Source organism: Jaculus jaculus, chromosome 3, assembly GCF_020740685.1.
Source record: "Jaculus jaculus isolate mJacJac1 chromosome 3, mJacJac1.mat.Y.cur, whole genome shotgun sequence".
NCBI classification, from domain to species: domain Eukaryota; kingdom Metazoa; phylum Chordata; class Mammalia; order Rodentia; family Dipodidae; genus Jaculus; species Jaculus jaculus.
In genome coordinates, this window is record NC_059104.1 from 170,997,436 (window position 1) to 171,015,029 (window position 17,594).

Genomic DNA, 17,594 nt, shown 5'->3' on the forward strand with positions numbered 1-17,594 from the left:
AGGACTGCTGAATGTCAGTAGCCAGCCTGAGACTACAGAGTGAATTCAGGTCACCCTGAGCTAGAGCCAGACCCTACTCAAAAAAAAAGTCAGAGGCCAGCCTGAAACTATAGAATGAATTCAGGTCACCCTGACCCAGACCCTGCTAAAAGACAGACAGACAGAAAGACAGAAAGAAAGAAAAGGCTGGGCTTGGTGGCGTAAGCCTTTAATCCTAGCATCTGAGAGGCAGAGGCAGGAGAATGGCCAAGTTCAAGGCCACCCTGAGACTACTGAATAAATTTCAATTCCAGGTCAGCCTGGGCTACAGCGAGACTCTATCTTGAAAAAATATATATATATTTGAGAGAGAGAAAGGTGGAAGAGTGAGTATGTGAACTGTAGGGCCTCACAGTCACTCAGATACATGTGCCATTTTCCAAGTCTGGTTTTATGCAGATTGGGCTAGTAGGCCTTAAAAACTTTTTGGGCTCTTAATATTACACGATATTAAGCTTATCTCTGATCTGCTCTATGCAGATTAAAAAAATTATCCAACCCATACATTTGTTACTCCAAGGTAGGCCTTTTTTTTTTTTTTTTTTTTTTTGGAGACAGGATCTCATACAGCCCAAACTGGCTTCAAATTTGCTTTACAGCTGAGAACGAATTTCTGATTCTCCTGCCTCCACTTACAGTAATGCTGGAATTACAGGCACACACAACCATACCTGGTTTATGCAGTGTTAAAGACAGAACCCAGGGGTTTTGCATGTTAAACACTCTACTGACAGTTACATCCCCAGTACCTAAGGTAGATTCTCACCCTTGTTTATACTAAGCTCAAGAACTCAAATCGCTAGCTTGTTTCATTACGTATTAGAAAAGTATCAAATTCAAAGGTTAAAGTTGTATGGGATACATTTTGCACAAATACTCAGGGTATCAAAAGTCCAAGATTTGAGCTGGAGAGATGGCTCAGAAGTTAAGGCACTTGCCTGTAAAGTCTACTGACCAGGGTTTGATTTCTCAATACCCATGTAAAGCCAGATGCAAAGTGGCACATGCATCTGGGGTTGCCATGGCTACAAGCCCTGGCACACTCATCCTCTTCGTTATTCTCTTTTCACTACCTCCCCAAGCATGCTAAAGAATTAAATCACCACAAGCAGTTTATGCACTGCTTTAGAGTGAACCCAAGACTTTCCAAGCTTGGCAAGCAGTACCCAAGCTATGACATATCCTTAGGATCTCAGTGCTTGTTATTATTTTTAAAAATATTTTTATTTATATGAGAGGGGGGGGGAGGGGGAGGGGGGAGGGAGGGAGACGAGAGGGAGGGAGGGAGACAGAGACTTTAACTGCTGAGCTACCTTTGCAGCCCAGTCCTTGTTATTTTTAAGACAGGGTCTTATTATGTAGCACATGCTCACCTCCAAGTTGGTGATCCTCCTGCTTGTCTCTAGAGTGTTAAGATCAGGTGTGTGCCACATGCACAGCCAGTCTTTAATTAACGTAAATATATATTTTTTATTTTTCGAGATATGGTTTCACTCTAGTCCAGGCTGACCTGGAATTCACTATGTAGTCTCAGGCTGACCTCACACTCACATCCTCCTACCTTACCTCTGCCTCCTGAGTGCTGGGGTCAAAGGTGAGCACCACCACGCCTGCTGCCACATCTTTAAATTTAGATGAGCATGCAGTCAGCCTTTCCTTGATGCAAGTTTTAAAGTTTTATTTATTTATTTTTGAGAGAGAGAGAGAATGGGAACTCCAGGAACTTCAGCCTGCTATGAATGAGCTCCAGAGGTGTGCAACTCCTTGTGAGCATTTGCCACATTGCGTGCTTGCTTCACTGTGAGTCTGGCTACGTGGGACCTGGAGATCTGAACAAGAGTTCTTAGGATTCACAGGCAAGCATCTTAACCTCTAAGTCCAGCCCTGATGTAATTTTTTAAAAAATATTTTATTTACTTATTTGAGGGAGGGAGGGGGAGAGAGAGAGAGAAAGAGGCAGAGAGAAAGAGAGAATGGGGGTGCCAGGGCCTCCAGCCACTGCAAACAAACTCTAGATGCATGCACCCCCCTTGTACATCTGGCTTACGTGGGTCCTGGGGAACTGAACCAGGATCCTTCGCAGGTAAATACCTTAACTGCTAAGCCATTTCCCCAGCTCCCTGATGTAATTTTGAAGATGGATAGTAACAATCTCAAAAAAAGCAAGTCAGGCTGGACATGGCTCAGTGGTTAAAGCCCTTGCATGACCATTTCTTCTCTCTACTTACAAATAAATAATTTAAAAAAAATTTTAAAAATGAATAATATCATGTTAATGACTAAATCAATTTCCCTGGTTGTAATGTTCTAGAGACACTGTTTTGGTTTTGGATCAGTTTTAAAAACCTATAGTTAATCATATTTATTCACTCTGTATTAAATGTATATCAACTTGCCACATTTTACAAAGTACACAAGAAAACTTAACATATTTTGTATAGAACTCTAGTCTGCCTCAACTACCAGAAAACTTAGTATGTAATTCATGTATCACATACTTTTATAGTAAGTGTATATAGGACTATGATCACACACGTGAATGTCAATTTTAAGGACTACATAGAAACATAAGATATATTCTATATGTTGCTATGCATACAACATACATAAAATATTTTTGCTTGAATAATCTATAGTTGATACACACATCTTATGAGATTTAAGACATGGGAAATATACTTAGTTGACAATATCATATTTGGAGAAATCACAAGTATCTAAGTATCAAAGCAGAAAGTTGGCTGATACAATGAAAGGTTGGAAACTCAAAGAATAAGGTAATACTCATTTTGGGTCTGTTACCAGGCATGGTAGCACATGCCTTTAATCCCAGCACCTGGAAGGCAGAGATAAGAGGATTGCTGTTGAGTTCAAGGCTACCCTGAGACTACACAGTGAATTCAAGTCTAGCCTGTGTTAGAACAAAACCCTACTTCAGATTTTGAATCTGTTACTTTTCCAACTAGTTTAACCATTCAGTAAGTATGATTTGATGGGACAGATATAACTTATCCTATTTTAGTTCAAAATCATAGAAACTGTGCTATGAGTACATCTAGAAAGGTCAAAAAGCAGACTCCTGACTGAGGCTTCCTGTTTTTTTCTCTCTTGATTACCATGTTGCCTTTCTCAAAAAGCATCAAGAAATTTAACTCACGATTTGATAGCTACTGGATTGGGCAGGAATCCATATTCCATAGAATCAGCAGTCTGGTGATTTTCCAGTTCATGGGAACCAGTTAGCTGTTCTCCACTATTAGCAAGAGTCCAGTTGGGTCCCCAGCCAACCCGAAATGAACGTCCCATGAATAGTGCCATGTCCATCAGGAGTTTCCCTTTGCCATACATGACAGACTTTTCAAGAGGGACAAGGCCTGGTTGCCTGCGTATACCAACTGTTTTAAGTTGAACTTCTGGAGCTGGGCTGGGCACTGTAAACACAGTGGTCAAGGGCAGAGACCAAGCAGATGTGGATGGGATATTCATTGAAGAAGATGCTCTCGGAGGGCGACATTCTTGCAAAGAGGCACTTGGTGAAAGAAAAACACCACTTGTCAATTTTGACTGCAGCAATCCACCAACTGAAAAAAAGAGAAAAACATTAGATACTGTTTACTGTGTCATCAATACCAATAGAAATTGGGGGCTGGAGAGATAGCTTAGTGGTTAAGAGGCTTGCCTGCAAAGCCAAAGGACCCAGGTTTGATACCCAAGGACCCACGTAAGCCACATGCACAAGATGGTGCCTGTGTCTGGAATTTGTCTACAGCAACTGAAGGCCCTGGCATGCCCATTCCCTCCCTCCCTTCCTCTCTCACTCTTAAACAATTGAAATTTAAGGATTTTTAAAAATTGGTAGGAGGGCGGAAAAGGCGTTTGCCTGCAAAGCCTAAGGAGCCCAGTTCAATTCCCATACCCATGTAAGCCAGATGCAAAAGGTGGCTCATGCATCTGGAGTTCGTTTGCAGTGGCTAGAGGCCCTGGCATACCCATTCTCTCTGAATCTCTACCTCTTTCTCTCCCTCTCTCAAATAAATAAATATATATATATGTATATATGTATAAATATTTATTTGAGAGAAGAAGAGAAAGAAGCAGACAGAGAAGCAGAATGGGCATTAAAAAATTGGTAGGAGCGGGGCACAGTGACAGAGAAACAAAAACTAGTAAGGCTGAAATCATTCAATATTTTATCATACTAAACCAGATATGGATGATCAGAAGCAGGTGTAAGTCAGATTTAATAGCAAATACTATTTAGGTAGGAAATCAAGGCAAGAAACTTTTTTTTTGGTTTTTGGAGGTAGGGTCTCACTCGAGCCTAGGGTGACTTGGAATTCACTCAGGGTGGTCTCAAACTCAGTGATGCTCCTACCTCTGCTTCTGGAGTGCTGGAATTAAAGGCATGCACCACCACACCTGATTTTTTTTGGTTTCTTTCTGAGGTAGTTTTTTTTGCTATGGAGCCCAGGATGATATAAAGTCGAGATTCTCTTGCCTCAGTTCTCTGTTGAGAGGTTACAGGCACACACCACAATGCACAGACAAAGGTGAAGTATGACCATTAAGCCCCTCCTCCATACTCTTGTTTCAGGCTCCCCAGTGCTGACATCTGGTGTGTGACCTACCATGTCCTGTAACACTTAAGACTTGTGTATTGTGTTGGTGGACTTGCAGGTGCCATAGCACACAAAAGGCAGCCAGAGGACAACTTTGGATATCTTCACTTTCAGCCAGTATTTTTGGCAGAGTCTGTCATTTTTCACTGTTTGAGTGAATCAGTCTAGATGACCAGCTAGCTTCTGGTGGATCCTGTGTCTTCCTTCTCACAGTGATACCTACTACAGCATCCAGCTTTCCTTGTTTTCAAGGTTTCACCACACCGGCCTCCAACATCCAGGTGCTTTCATAGGTGCTGGGGAGCTAAGCTCAGGTACTTATGGCTGCATGCCAAGTGTTTTACTCACTGAACTGTCTCTCCGGCCACCATCCAGCTTTTAAGTCATTAATAAATTTGTCACTGGTTGTTCTTTAGCTTTCAAAGTGAACTGAACTGTTAAAATTATTCACTGATGTCAATAATTTTATTTCAAATCTGACTAAGAAAGTAAACAATTTAAATTCAATATGTGATCACCTCTGAAGAAATTTTGCAAGATTTAGGGGAAAGCAGATACCTGATGAGTTGGCTTTTCAGTGACAAACAACGTTCATCCCTAGATAGCACATCGGGAATTCAGAGTACAGTATAAGACGTGTAGAATCCTCTAAGTAATGTGCTCAAGATTTGAACATTTGAGCTTACATTATAATCCAGGTTCACAAGCAACTAAAATGAGTCTCTAAGATAAGGCTAAGTGCCTTTCTTCATGCATGGTCTTCATCTTTACTGACACAGTTAGCTATGTTTCCTAAAATCCCTCAACCCTACAAAACCACCACAAGTGAACAACAAAAATCAGAAAAAAGAGGCCAGGCGTGGCGGTGCACACCTTTTATCCCAGCACTTGGGAGGCAAAGGTAGGAGGATTTCCATGAATTCGAGGCCACCCTGAGACTATATTGTCAATTCCAGGTCAGCCTGAGCTAGAGTGAGACCCTACCTTGAAACCCCCCCACAAAAAAAAAGAAAAGAAACAGGAAAAAGGTCTGAGAGATGACTCAGTAGTTTGACAAGATGACAAGTAGTTTGAGCCCCAGAACCCACACAGAAAATCCAGTCATGGTGAAGAAATGTGGATCCCTGGGACTTACTGACAGGCCAGTCTAGATCACTTGATGAGATCCAGGCCAATGAAAACCTATCTCAAAAAACTGAAGGAAGCTGGGCATGGTGGCACCCGCCTTTAATCCCAACACTTGGGAAGCAGGGGTAGGAGGATTGCCCTGCGCTTGAGGCCATCCTGAGACTACACAGTGAATTTCAGGTCAGCCTGGGCTAGAGCTTAGCTGTATTTCAAAACCCCCCACCCACGAAAAAAAGTGAATGGGGACTGGAGGAATGGCTTAGCAGTCAAGGCACTTGGCTAGCAAAGCAAAAGGACCCAGGTTTAATTCCACAGTACTCATATAAAGCCAGATGCACAAGGTTGTATATCCACCAAGATTTTGATTGCAGAGGCTAGAGGCCCTGGTGCACCCATTCTCTCTCTATCTCAAATAAAAATAAATAGAGCATGTGGAGGCACATGCCTTTAATCCCAGCACTTGAGAGGCAGAGGCAGGAGGATCGCCTTGAGTTTGAGGCCACCCTGAGACTCCATAGTGAATTCCAGGTCAGCCTGGGCCAGAGTAAGACCCTACTTAGAAAAACCAAAATAAATAAATAAATAAAATATTTTTAAAAATTTGAATGGTATATACAAACATGTTAAAAAAAATAAAAAGAACAACTATGAAAATGCCCTAGCCACTTCCAACAGGTGTTTTTAAAGCAGGATATGACTCTAAACCTTTCTTATAAAACAGTACCATTTGCTGGGTGTGGAGATGCACACCTTTAATCCCAGCACTCGGGAGGCAGAGGTAGGAGGATTGCTGTGAGTTTGAGGCCAGCCTGAGATTATAGATTGAATTCCAAATTCCAGGACTTCCTGGACTGGGCGAGACCCTACCTCTGGAAAAAAAAAAAAGTACACTTTATATGTTACCTATTGAGCGAGATTTTGACGAATGGGATGCTGAAATGGGGAGTCTGGGAGAACAGATTTGTTGAGAAATATCTCCTTTGGCAGGAAAGTGACTGAAGTGTTCATCCATGGTATCCACATCTTCTTCATCGGTGAGCAATGATGCTTTCATGATCTAAAAAGGAAGTATCTATGGAATTTGAATGTGTTCCCCACAAATGAAAGGACATAAAAGAAAATGCATCTTATAATGACTAAAAAACCACTGCTTTTCCTAAAGGCTGTGTCCAGAGCTACAATAACATTTGTGGGACTATTACATTGTATGTGCCTGAAGAACAGAAGCCATCTACTTCTATTGTTTGTACCTGTTGTTTTGCTAGTACACTCAGGGGTCAGTTGGGTTTGCTGAATAAATAGTTATAAAGACAAAGACAAAGCAAAAGCTAAACTGCTACTGTAATAAGAGGACAGAAGAGGCAGAGGCATAAATTAAACTTGGTCTTTGACAATTTATGTTTATTTTTTTAATATTTTACTTGGGCTAGAGATAGCTTAGCAGTTAAGGCGCTTGCCTGCAAAAAAAAAAAAAAAAAGCCAGGCGTGGTGGCCCACACCTTTAATCCCAGCACTTGGGAGGCAGAGGTAAGAGGATTGCCTTGAGCTCGAGGCCACCCTGAGACTCCATAGTGAATTCCAGGTCAGCCTGGGCTGGAGTTAAAACTTACCTTGAGGAAAAAAAAAAAAAAAAAGAACCCAGGACCCATATAAGCCAGATTCAGAAGGTGGCCCATATGTCTGGAGTTTGTAAGTTTGTAGCAGCTGGAGGCCTTGGTGCACCCATTCTCAATCTTTCTATCTGCCTCTCTCTCTCAAAAAAAAATTAGATTAAATTAAAAAAATAAGCTGGGCGTGGAGGCACATACCTTTAATCCCAGCACTTGGGAAGCAGGGGTAGAAGGATCACCGAGAGTCTGAGGCCACTCTGAGACTACACAGTGAATTCCAGGTCAGAATGGACTAGTGTGAGGAGACCTTACCTCAAAAAATCAAAAAGTTAAAAAATAAGCCTGGCGTGGTGGTGCATGCCTTTAATCTTAGTACCTTGGAGGTAGAGGTAGGAGTATGAGTTCAAGAACACCATGAGACTACAAATCAAATTCCAGTTAAGCCTGCACCAGAGCGAAACCTGCCTCATAAAACAAAACAAAATTAAAATATTTGCGAGAGAAGAGAGAGGGATACACACAGAATGGGCACATGTGGGGCCTTTTGCTACTGCAAATATAAATCTAGATACATGCACCATTTTGTACATTTGACCATCAGGCTTCTTTTGACTCCAGATGCATGCGTCACTGTAAGCATCTGGCTTTTTCATAGGTACTAGCAAATTGAACCCTGGCCATCAGACTTTGTAAGCACCTTTAACTACTGAACCGTCTCTCTCCAGCACTGTTTCTTTTTTTCAGTTTTTCAAGGGAGGGTCTCACTCTAGTTCAAGCTGGCCTGGAATTCACTATGTATTCTCAGGGTTGAATTCATGGCGACCCTCCTATCTCTGCCTCCTGAGTGCTGGGATTAAAGGTATTCACCACCACACCCAGCTCTTTTTTTAAAAAATTTTTTTAAAGAGAAACGAAGAGAGACAATGGGTGTTCCAAGGCCTCTAGCCACTGCAAACAAACTTCAAGCGTATGCACCACCTTTGCATCTGGCTTATGTGGGTACTGGGGAGTCAAACCTGGGTCCTCAGGCAAGTGTTTTAACCCCTAAGCCATCTCTCCAACCCCAGTCCTGTTTATTTTAGAAGAGTAAATAATGAAACAGAGAGTAGAAATAATGCATAAATACTCCCAAGCTGGGAAGGGTCCTACCATATTTTAAAAATAATTTAAAGCCAGGCATGTTGGCACACGCTTTTAATCCCAGCACTCGGGAGGCAGAAGTAGGAGGATTGCTATGAGTTCAAGGCTACCCTGAGACTATATAGTGAATTCCATGTCAGCCTGAGCTAGAGTGAAACCCTGCCTTGAAAAAGAAAAAATAATAATTTAAGTTTTAGAACTTCAAAACCATTCTGTGAAGTAGACAGATTAAGATTTAGTAGAGGGAAATTAGTCTCACAATTGTAAAATGACTTGTCTAAAGTGACAGAGAATCATCTGCATTAGAAAGTAGGTCTTCTGATTTGATGTCCTATATTTTCATTCTCAGTATAAGTCTTCCTTCCCTGAATGGGAAATTGAGGCCCTCAACTTCTACACTACACTATTTCTTGTCTTCCTTTTTCATTACAGTGAACACTCAATGGTCTTAAGCGTATCATGAAAAAAAATTGATGTTATGCAAGAGAGAGAATGTGAGTTTGGCTTTTACATCACAGTTAGAATGGGTCAGAACCTCACCTGTAAAACATGTGGATTAATTCCTAGGGAAGACGCAATGTGCGTCGAAGCAGACACAGGTTCCTGATCTTCAGGCACGCTCTCCTCCAATACAGAATCCAAACCTGGCTCCTGGGTGATATCTACCATGTCACTGTCCAATTCCACAACTCTCCCTAACTGTTCCACTTCTGGACTCTGGCTCTGTAGAGCAAAAACATCAGGGAAACAAATTAAAATATGCCAAAGGCACCCAGACTGACTTTATTCAGAAATATGAAAACTACTGTAGCACTTATGATCTATCATGAGGTAAGAGAAGATTTAATGCATTACCTCCAACATTCTCCTTGCTTGTACTTGGGACATCCTTTTTGTAATATGATGGTCTGTAGTCTAGAGACCTAAGCTAACACCCAAACTGAAATAAACGGTGGTCTTCAAAGACAAAGATTATGCCTTACCCTGACTTAGCTATACCAACTATAATTTTGATTTAAAATGCCACTATGCCACCAGGCATGGTGACACACGTCTTTAATCATCTCAAAAAAAAAAAAAAAAAAAATTAGGCCAGGCATGCTAACACACACCTTTATCCCAGCACTCGGGAGGCATAGTAGGAGGATCGCCATGAGATCAAAACCACCCTGAGATTACATAGTGAATTCCTGGTCAGCCTGCGCTAGGAGGAGACCCTACTTTGAAAACAAAACAAAACAAACAATAACAAAATCAGGGCTGGAGGGATGGCTTAGTGGTTAAGGCATTTGCCTGCAAAGCCAAAGGACCCAGGTTCAAGTCCCCAGGAGCCACATAAGCCAGATGCATAAGGTGGTAAATACATCTGGAGTCCGTTTGCAGCAGCTGGAGGCCCTGGAGTGCCTGTCTCTCTCTCTTAAGTAAATAAATAAAACTATTTTAAAACAAAACGAAAAACAGGTCAGGCATAGTGGCCTTTGCCTTTGATACCAGCACTGAGAAGGCAGAGTTAGGATGATCACTGTGAGTTCGAGGCCACCCTGAGACTACCTAGTTAATTTCAGGTCAGCCTGGGCTACAGCAAGACACTACCTGGAAAAACCAATAATACTAATTAACAACAAATAAATAAAAAGATAGATTGGGCATGTGCACGCCTTTAATCCCAGTACTTGGGAGGCAGCGGTAGAAGGATCACCATGAGTTCAAGGCCACCCTGAGATTACATAGTGAATTCCAGGTCAGCCTGAGCTAGAGCAAAACCCTACCTAAAAGAACCCCCCTCCCACCACAAAAAAAAAAAGAAAGAAAAATCCTGAACCTCTTTCTTAGCTGTTCAATTTGAGAGGGCACTGTACTGTGTTTATTTTCCATAATACCCTATTTATAACATGTATCAAAATTTATTACAATTTCTTGCATATGATATATTTCAACAGAGATTATGGTTTTCCAAGCATATCAACCAGTAAAATTCACCATATAATGAAGGCTTGCTTTGTAATATGTATGCACTGCAGTAGCTGGAACACAGGAGAAAAGGCAATTAATGACTATACAAGGACATAGAAAAATAAGGATGGGTGGGAGGCAGAAGGGGGAGAATGGTGCCAACTATGCTACAACAAAGGAGTAACAAAGGCTAAGAAACAGTACAATATTAGAAAAGGGACTTAGAATTTAGAAGGACCTGTTAACCCCCATACATGTCTAAGCTGTAAGATGGCATCTAATAAATGGGAAGGGAATTACCATAAACCGAGAGAACCTGGTAAGCCCCTGGAAGCCTGCCACGTGTGTATATTTTAGTAAAATATATAAGACATTTCAATAAACTATTCTAAAAGATGTCTAAGTACATGTCCCCCCCCCCCAAGAAATCCTAGTGGACTGGATGCTTTAATAATGCTGGTCCTGGGTTAGAGAGACGGCTCACTGGATAAGGCACTTGCCTGGAGAACCTAATGACTGGGGCTCAATTCCCTATTGCCCATGTAAGGCCAGATACACAGGGCAGCACATGCATCTGGAGTTTTGTGTGCAGTTCATTTCGAGGCAGGGTCTCACTCTAGCCCAAGCTGACCTGAAACTCACTCTGTAGTCTCAGGGTGGCCTTGAACTCATGGCAATCCTACCTCTGCCTCCTGAGCGCTAAGATTAAAGGGGTGCGCCACCATGTCTGTCTAACCAAATATTTAAAAAAAAAAAAAAAAGATGCCGGGTGTGGTGGCGCACACCTTTAATTGCCATGAGTTCAAGGCCACCCTGAGACTACATAGTTAATTCCAGGTCAGCCTGGACCAGAGTGAGACCCTACCTTGAAAAAACAAAAAACAAACAAAAAAACAAACAAAAAAAAAAAAAAAAAAAGAAGAAGAAGAAGAAAAGAAAAAGAAAAAGAAAAATAGGGCTGGAGAAATGGCTTAGCAGGCATTTGGCTGCAAAGCTTAAGAACCCAGGTTCAGGTCCCCAGTACTCACATAAATCAGATGCACAAAGGGGTGTCTGAAGTTCACCTGTAGTGGCTATAGGCACTGGCACATCCAAATATCCATTCTATCAATTCTATCTGCCTCTCTCTCAAAGGAAGTAATTTTTTAAAATTACTAAAAAAAAAAAAAAAAAAAAAAAAGAAGAGCTGGGTATGGTGGCACACACCTCTAATCCCAGTACTCAGGAGGCAGAGGTAAGAGGATCACTGAGTACGAGGCCACCATGAGACTACATAGGGAATTCCATGTCAACCTGGGCTAGAATGAGACCCTACCTCCAAAACACCAAAACAAATCTCCTGAAAGGCCTGTAGAAAAGAAAGGTATTTGCTGAGATAAGCTGATGATGATTTTAACTCTACTTCCTATACTGTAATCTGCTGAAGCTATATATCTTTCTTCTTTCAGGGAGGGAATTGTTTCTTTTACAGTATCTTATTTATTCCTAAACACTAGCACAATGGATTATAAATACTACTTACATAAAATATCTGTAAAATCACTTCCTAAACATGGAGGATTTGTTTCAAACCTGACATCTTTGATGATTAGAAATCTTCCTCTAACCCCGCCAATACTTTAAATATACACCAGTGTTTCAAGATACTCAAAACTAAAGAACAGTCAAAGGATAACACATATTTATATATTCATATTTCCTCAATATGGCATAATATAAATGCCTGCCTCATTAAAGTTGGAATTTCCTCCCTCCCCCCATCAATCTAGCTCTAACCCAGGCTGTCCTGGAATTCACTATGTAGTCTCAAGGTGGGCTAGAACTCACGGCAATCCTACCTCTGCCTACCAAGTGCTGGGATTAAAGTCATGTGCCACCACACCTGGCTCAGTATTTTCTTCTGTTCTATTTTATTTATTTGAGAACGACAGACAGAGAGGAGGAGGCAGAGAGAGGGAGAGAGAGGGAGGGAGAGAATGGGCGCGCCAGGGCCTCCAGCCACTGCAAATGAACTCCAGATGCTTCCGCCCCCTTGTGTATCTAACATTGAGTCCTGGGGAATCGAGCCTCAAACCAGGGTCCTTAGGCTTCACAGGCAAGCGATTAACCGCTAAACCCAATATTTTCTTTCTTTTTTTTTAACTACAGAAACAATGTTATACAGAGAGATCCTACCTCTAACTACTTAGGGTTGGACCCCGACCCCATTTTTTTTTTTTTTTTTGAGACAGGTTCTGACACTGTAGCTCGGGCAAGCTTGGAACTCACTATGGCTTTAAACTCCCAGTGATCCTACTGCCTCAGGCTTAGTGGTAGGGTTACAGGAATGTATTGTTAAAATGTACACTCACTAATCACACACATATGCAAAAATTAAGCCAATTAATTCTCTGAGTTTTGGCAAAATAATGGGGTGCAATAAAAACTAGTTCTTAGGATACTTTCAGGTTTGTAGAGATGAAGAATGAACCCTCCTACATCATGTTGAGCTTTTAGTCAGTCTGAGAGTAAGTGCCACCTTGTGTACCTGGTTTATGTGGGTCTTGGGGAATTAAACCTCAGTCCTTTGGCTTTGCAGGCAAGTGCCTTAACCCCTTAACTGCTAAGCCATTTCGCCAGCCCTCTCTTATTCTTATTTAGCCAGGAATCTTCCTCTTACCCTTCCCCTTCCTTCACCCCCACAACTCATGTTAAAATTCTAGTGGTTTCTATTTGGTTTTTTTTTTAAAAGGTTGTTTTGGAGACATTGTGTCACTATGTATCTCTGACTAGCTTTCAACTCGATATGGAGCCCAGGCTGGTACAACATTCTCAATCCTCATGCCTCAGGCTCCTGTGGCTGGGATTATAGGCACGTACCACTACTCCTGGCTTACTTTCTGGTTTTGTTTCTTTTCGTTTTTTGGTTTTTAGAGGTAGGGTCTTACTCTGGTCCAGGATGACCTGGAATTAACTATGTAGTTTCAGGTTTCTTAACTGGACTCTGACATAATTGCTGTCAAGAAAGCTTTTCTTGGGCTGGAGGGATGGCTCAGCAGTTAAGGCATTTGCCTGTAAAGCCAAAGGACCCAGGTTTGATTCCCCAGGACCCACGTAAGCCAGATGCACAAGGTGGTGCATGCATCTGGAGTTCAACTGCAGTGGCTAGAGGCCCGGACTTGTCCATTTTCTCTCTCTCAAACAAATAAATTAAAAAAAAAAAAAAAAAAAAAACAATAAAAAGAGGGAGAGAGAATGGATGTACCAGGGCCTCCGGCCATTACAAACAAACTCCATACAGATGTGTCACCACGTGCATCTAGCTTATGTTGGACCTGGAGAATCGAACCTGGGCTCTTAGGCCTTGCAGGCATGCACCTTAACTGCTAAGCCACCTCTCCAGCCCTTTTTTGCTTTTATGAAACAGTCTTGGGCTCAAGCACTTGCTTGCATAGTCTATGGGCACGAGTTCAATTCTCCAATATCCACATAAAGTGGTGCATGCATCTATAGTTCATTTGCAGTGGCAGGAGATGTTGGCATGCCCATACTCTCTCTCTCAAATAAAAAAAAAAAAAAATCAAAAAAATGTTATATTCACTTTTTTAAATAGTTAGCCCTCTTGGGCTGCAGGTATGGCTGCATGGTTAAGGCACTAGCCTGCAAAACCAAAGAACCCAGACTCGATTTCTTGGGACCGATGTTAGCCAGATGCACAAGGTGCTACATGCGTCTGGAGTTCATGTGCGGTGGCTGAAGGCTCTGGCATGGCCATTTTATCTGCCTCTTTCTCTCTCTCAAATAAATAAAAATTTAAAAACTAGTATCAGCTTTGTCAATACTACTATGTTCTCTTTAAGAGAAATTCCATGGGTTTTAAGGGTCCATGAAGTTATGTGTGCATGTGTTCTATATATACACCATAGGATATTACTTCAGGAAGTTTAAGTCTTGATTACATGAATTCCATTTAATTTTAAAATTAACTTTCTGTTTTATTTTAAATACTTTTTACTGATTTGTTTGAGAGAAAGAGGCAGAGAGAAAGAGAATGGGTATGCCAGAGCCTCTAGGCCTCTAGAAGATGCAAAGGAATTCAAGACACATATGCCACTTTGTGCATCTGGCTTATGGGGGTACTTGGCAATCGAACCTGGGACCTTAGGTTTTGAAGGTAAGTCCCTTAATTACTAAGCCATCTCTCCAGCCCTTAAAAATTAATTTTCAAATAAACTTTCAGGCTAATACATAAGGAAACCAGTCTACTGGGCTGGAGATGGCGTTAGCAGTTAAGGTGCTTACCTGCAAAGCTTAGGACGTAAGTTTGATTCCCCAGTACCCACGTAAGCCAGATGCAAAAGGTGGCACACGCATCAGGAGTTCATTTGCAGTGGCTGGAAAGCCTTGTCAAGCTCATTCTCTCTCAATAAATAAAATAAAGAAGTCTGTCACTAATATCTGAAGCAAGCAAATTTATGGCTACACATTTTATGTAACATATTCACATCATATATAAAGTATACTTAAAATGTCTTCATTCAATGGATTACTTTAGAAATCTTCCATTTTATTTCAAGTCACAGTATACACACACACACACACAAAAATCTTATTTTCTAAATCACAATTATTTTTACCTGCATTTTTTGTTTTGTTTTGAGGTAGGGTCTTACTCTAGCCCAGAATGACCTGGAATTCACTATGTAGTCTCAGGGTAGCCTCAAACTCACAGCAGTGCTACCTATGCTAGGATGACAGGCACTGTTGTTCTTTGTTTTTTGGTTAAGGTGCTTGGCTGCAAAGCCTAAGGACACAAGTTTTGATCCCCCATTACATAAGTAAAGCCAGAGGCGCAAGATGTCATATGTGTCTGGAGTTCATTTGCCATGGCTGGTGGCCCTGGTGTGCCCATTCTCTGTATAGGCCTATTTCTCTCTCTCAAATAAATGAACAAAATATTTAAATATCCAAACATCTTTCTTACTTCTGCTCTGTGCAAATCAACCAAAGCTGTCTTCTGAAAAGGATCCTTATTCCCTGTATTCTATTTGCCCACTTTGAATCCCTACCAACTCTGCTTTGCTTAGAACTTGTTCAGAAATATTTTGGTCCTCTCTTTTGCAATGAACTTTTGCCTATTGTGGTGTTAGTGCAGAAACTTGTATCTAGTACTTGTATCAACCAACTAAGAGCTTGAAAATCAATGAATTTGTTTACCAGGAAAATAAGGCTGGCTGTTGTTATATAAGACTTAAAAACACTTCATAAAGAAAGATTTTATACATACACATAAATGTATATACATGCGCCAGGCATGGTGGCGCATGCCTTTAGTCCTAGCACTCAGGAGGCAGATTATAAGTTTAAATGTTACCAGTTCCAGTGTCCCACCTATAGGTCCGTCCACACTGCGCGCGCAAACATGAACACACATAATACTCTCCAGAAAATGCCTCCCCAGAAATTATTTAATAAATCATCAAAATCACACACTTGGACAGCCATTAAGAATTGTAGCATGGAAAATTCCAGAGATTTGCTCTTAGTAGCTGAGAGGTAGAAGATGCTTTATAAAGTTCCAAATCAAGAGCTCTTCACTGATGGAGTGTAGCAGCAAGAAAAAACATTTCTATAACTTGATTGAGTATAAACATCCAAATTAAAGGGAATTTATGAGTTAGCCTTCAAAGAAACTGCCTTATATCTAAATTACAAACCTTTCCCTGAAAGGACAAAATGCTTATATTGGTTTAACAATAGTGAATGATTATAGTACAAAGAATTGCAATAAATAATGCAGCCCCTCGTATCTCCAAACTAAATAATTTATTCATACTTTATCTATTTTCATAGATTATTAAAATGCTGTATTTAAGTTTACCTTAAGTATAAGCAAAGAGCTTGGGAAAATGGAGTTTAAAACCCTTGGAGACAAGTTAACTTTGAAAAAAAAAAAGGAGATCAAAAATAAGACTGCAAGTCAGGTAATAAAAGTAGGATTTACTCTGCATCAACCCACACAAGCAAAATGCTATCTTAAGTTACTCACTGAGCAGCAAATTACAAGTCCAAATGAGAGAGGGAAGTATCTGAGAATGACAAACTTTAGAAGAATGATCCAAGCAGCAAGAGAATTCTTTAAATCTTAGGTAAAAATCAGGTGCCTGCACCACCTCATGCCCTCCCATGTACTTGTCTCAACGTGATTGCCAAGGTTTGTACTCTTCCAAGTTCCAGGGCTTATTAAAAACAGCTTTGTAATAATAGCTGAATGACTTGCTTTGAACTTCTGTATCACGAATTCCTTTCAAATTCACTGTCCTTTCACTACCTGAGGTGGAGGTGGAGGTGCAGGTTTGCCATTAAGAGCCGTCTGGAAAGGGGTAGCTTGGCCTGCAGGGGGCAAAGGGGCAGTCTTCAACTTCTTTGAAGTCGTTTTGGATGGATGTTCCTCCTCTTCTTCATCAGAATCCTGAAGGCCATACTTAGAAAAATGGGAGACCTACAGAAGAAATGAACCAAGTCAGTTCAGTGTTCTATTCTGAAGTTTCTTCAGTATCTGCCTTAACAAAAATGTACAAGAGACATACCAACGTCTTTTTTTTTTTTTGGTTTTTCGAGGTATGGTCTCACTCTGGTCCAGGCTGACCTGGAATTAACTCTGTAGTCTCAGGGTGGCCTTGAACTTATGGCGATCCTCCTACCTCTGCCTCCCGAGTGCTGGGATTAAAGGCGTGCGCCACTATGCCTGGCCCAAAGTTTTTAATGCAAAATTAAATATTAACTCTCATATCTGCCCACTTTGCCTGCTGAATTAAAATCATTTTGTGACTCCAACTTCAATTTACACAAGCCTGTACCTTAAAAACCCAAGAACCAGTTTCAGGTCGGTACTCCTTGAAGTGGGCTCCCTGTTTCCTTGAAACAGCTTCTAATCTCCCCTCATAGTTGATATCAGCAAGTCGATCTGGACTCTTTATTAAACAACGGGATGTTTTGTCTGTTGGCCAAACTCCATCCAATGTGACTTCAGCCTTCCTGTAAAGTATAAGCAGGTAAAGTGTAAATGCTCCATATTTAAGAACAGAGTTACAGAGTTGGACATAGTGGTTGATGCCCACAATAC

The 17,594-nt window shown here is 41.1% G+C and overlaps 1 protein-coding gene across 2 annotated transcripts in view; it reads right to left on the reverse strand.

Annotated features, from left to right (window-relative positions):
* Positions 1 to 17,594, reverse strand: part of Nup98 (nucleoporin 98 and 96 precursor) — an 88,615-nt gene that overhangs the window by 23,933 nt on the left and 47,088 nt on the right. For both annotated transcript variants that reach the window (XM_045144983.1, XM_045144982.1), the window contains exons 19-23: positions 17,329 to 17,506; positions 16,800 to 16,970; positions 9,077 to 9,259; positions 6,690 to 6,843; positions 3,197 to 3,620 (exon numbers count right to left, since the gene is read on the reverse strand). In XM_045144983.1, the coding sequence (XP_045000918.1) occupies positions 3,197 to 3,620; positions 6,690 to 6,843; positions 9,077 to 9,259; positions 16,800 to 16,970; positions 17,329 to 17,506 (1,110 nt within the window). The remainder of the gene's footprint in view (positions 1 to 3,196; positions 3,621 to 6,689; positions 6,844 to 9,076; positions 9,260 to 16,799; positions 16,971 to 17,328; positions 17,507 to 17,594) is intronic.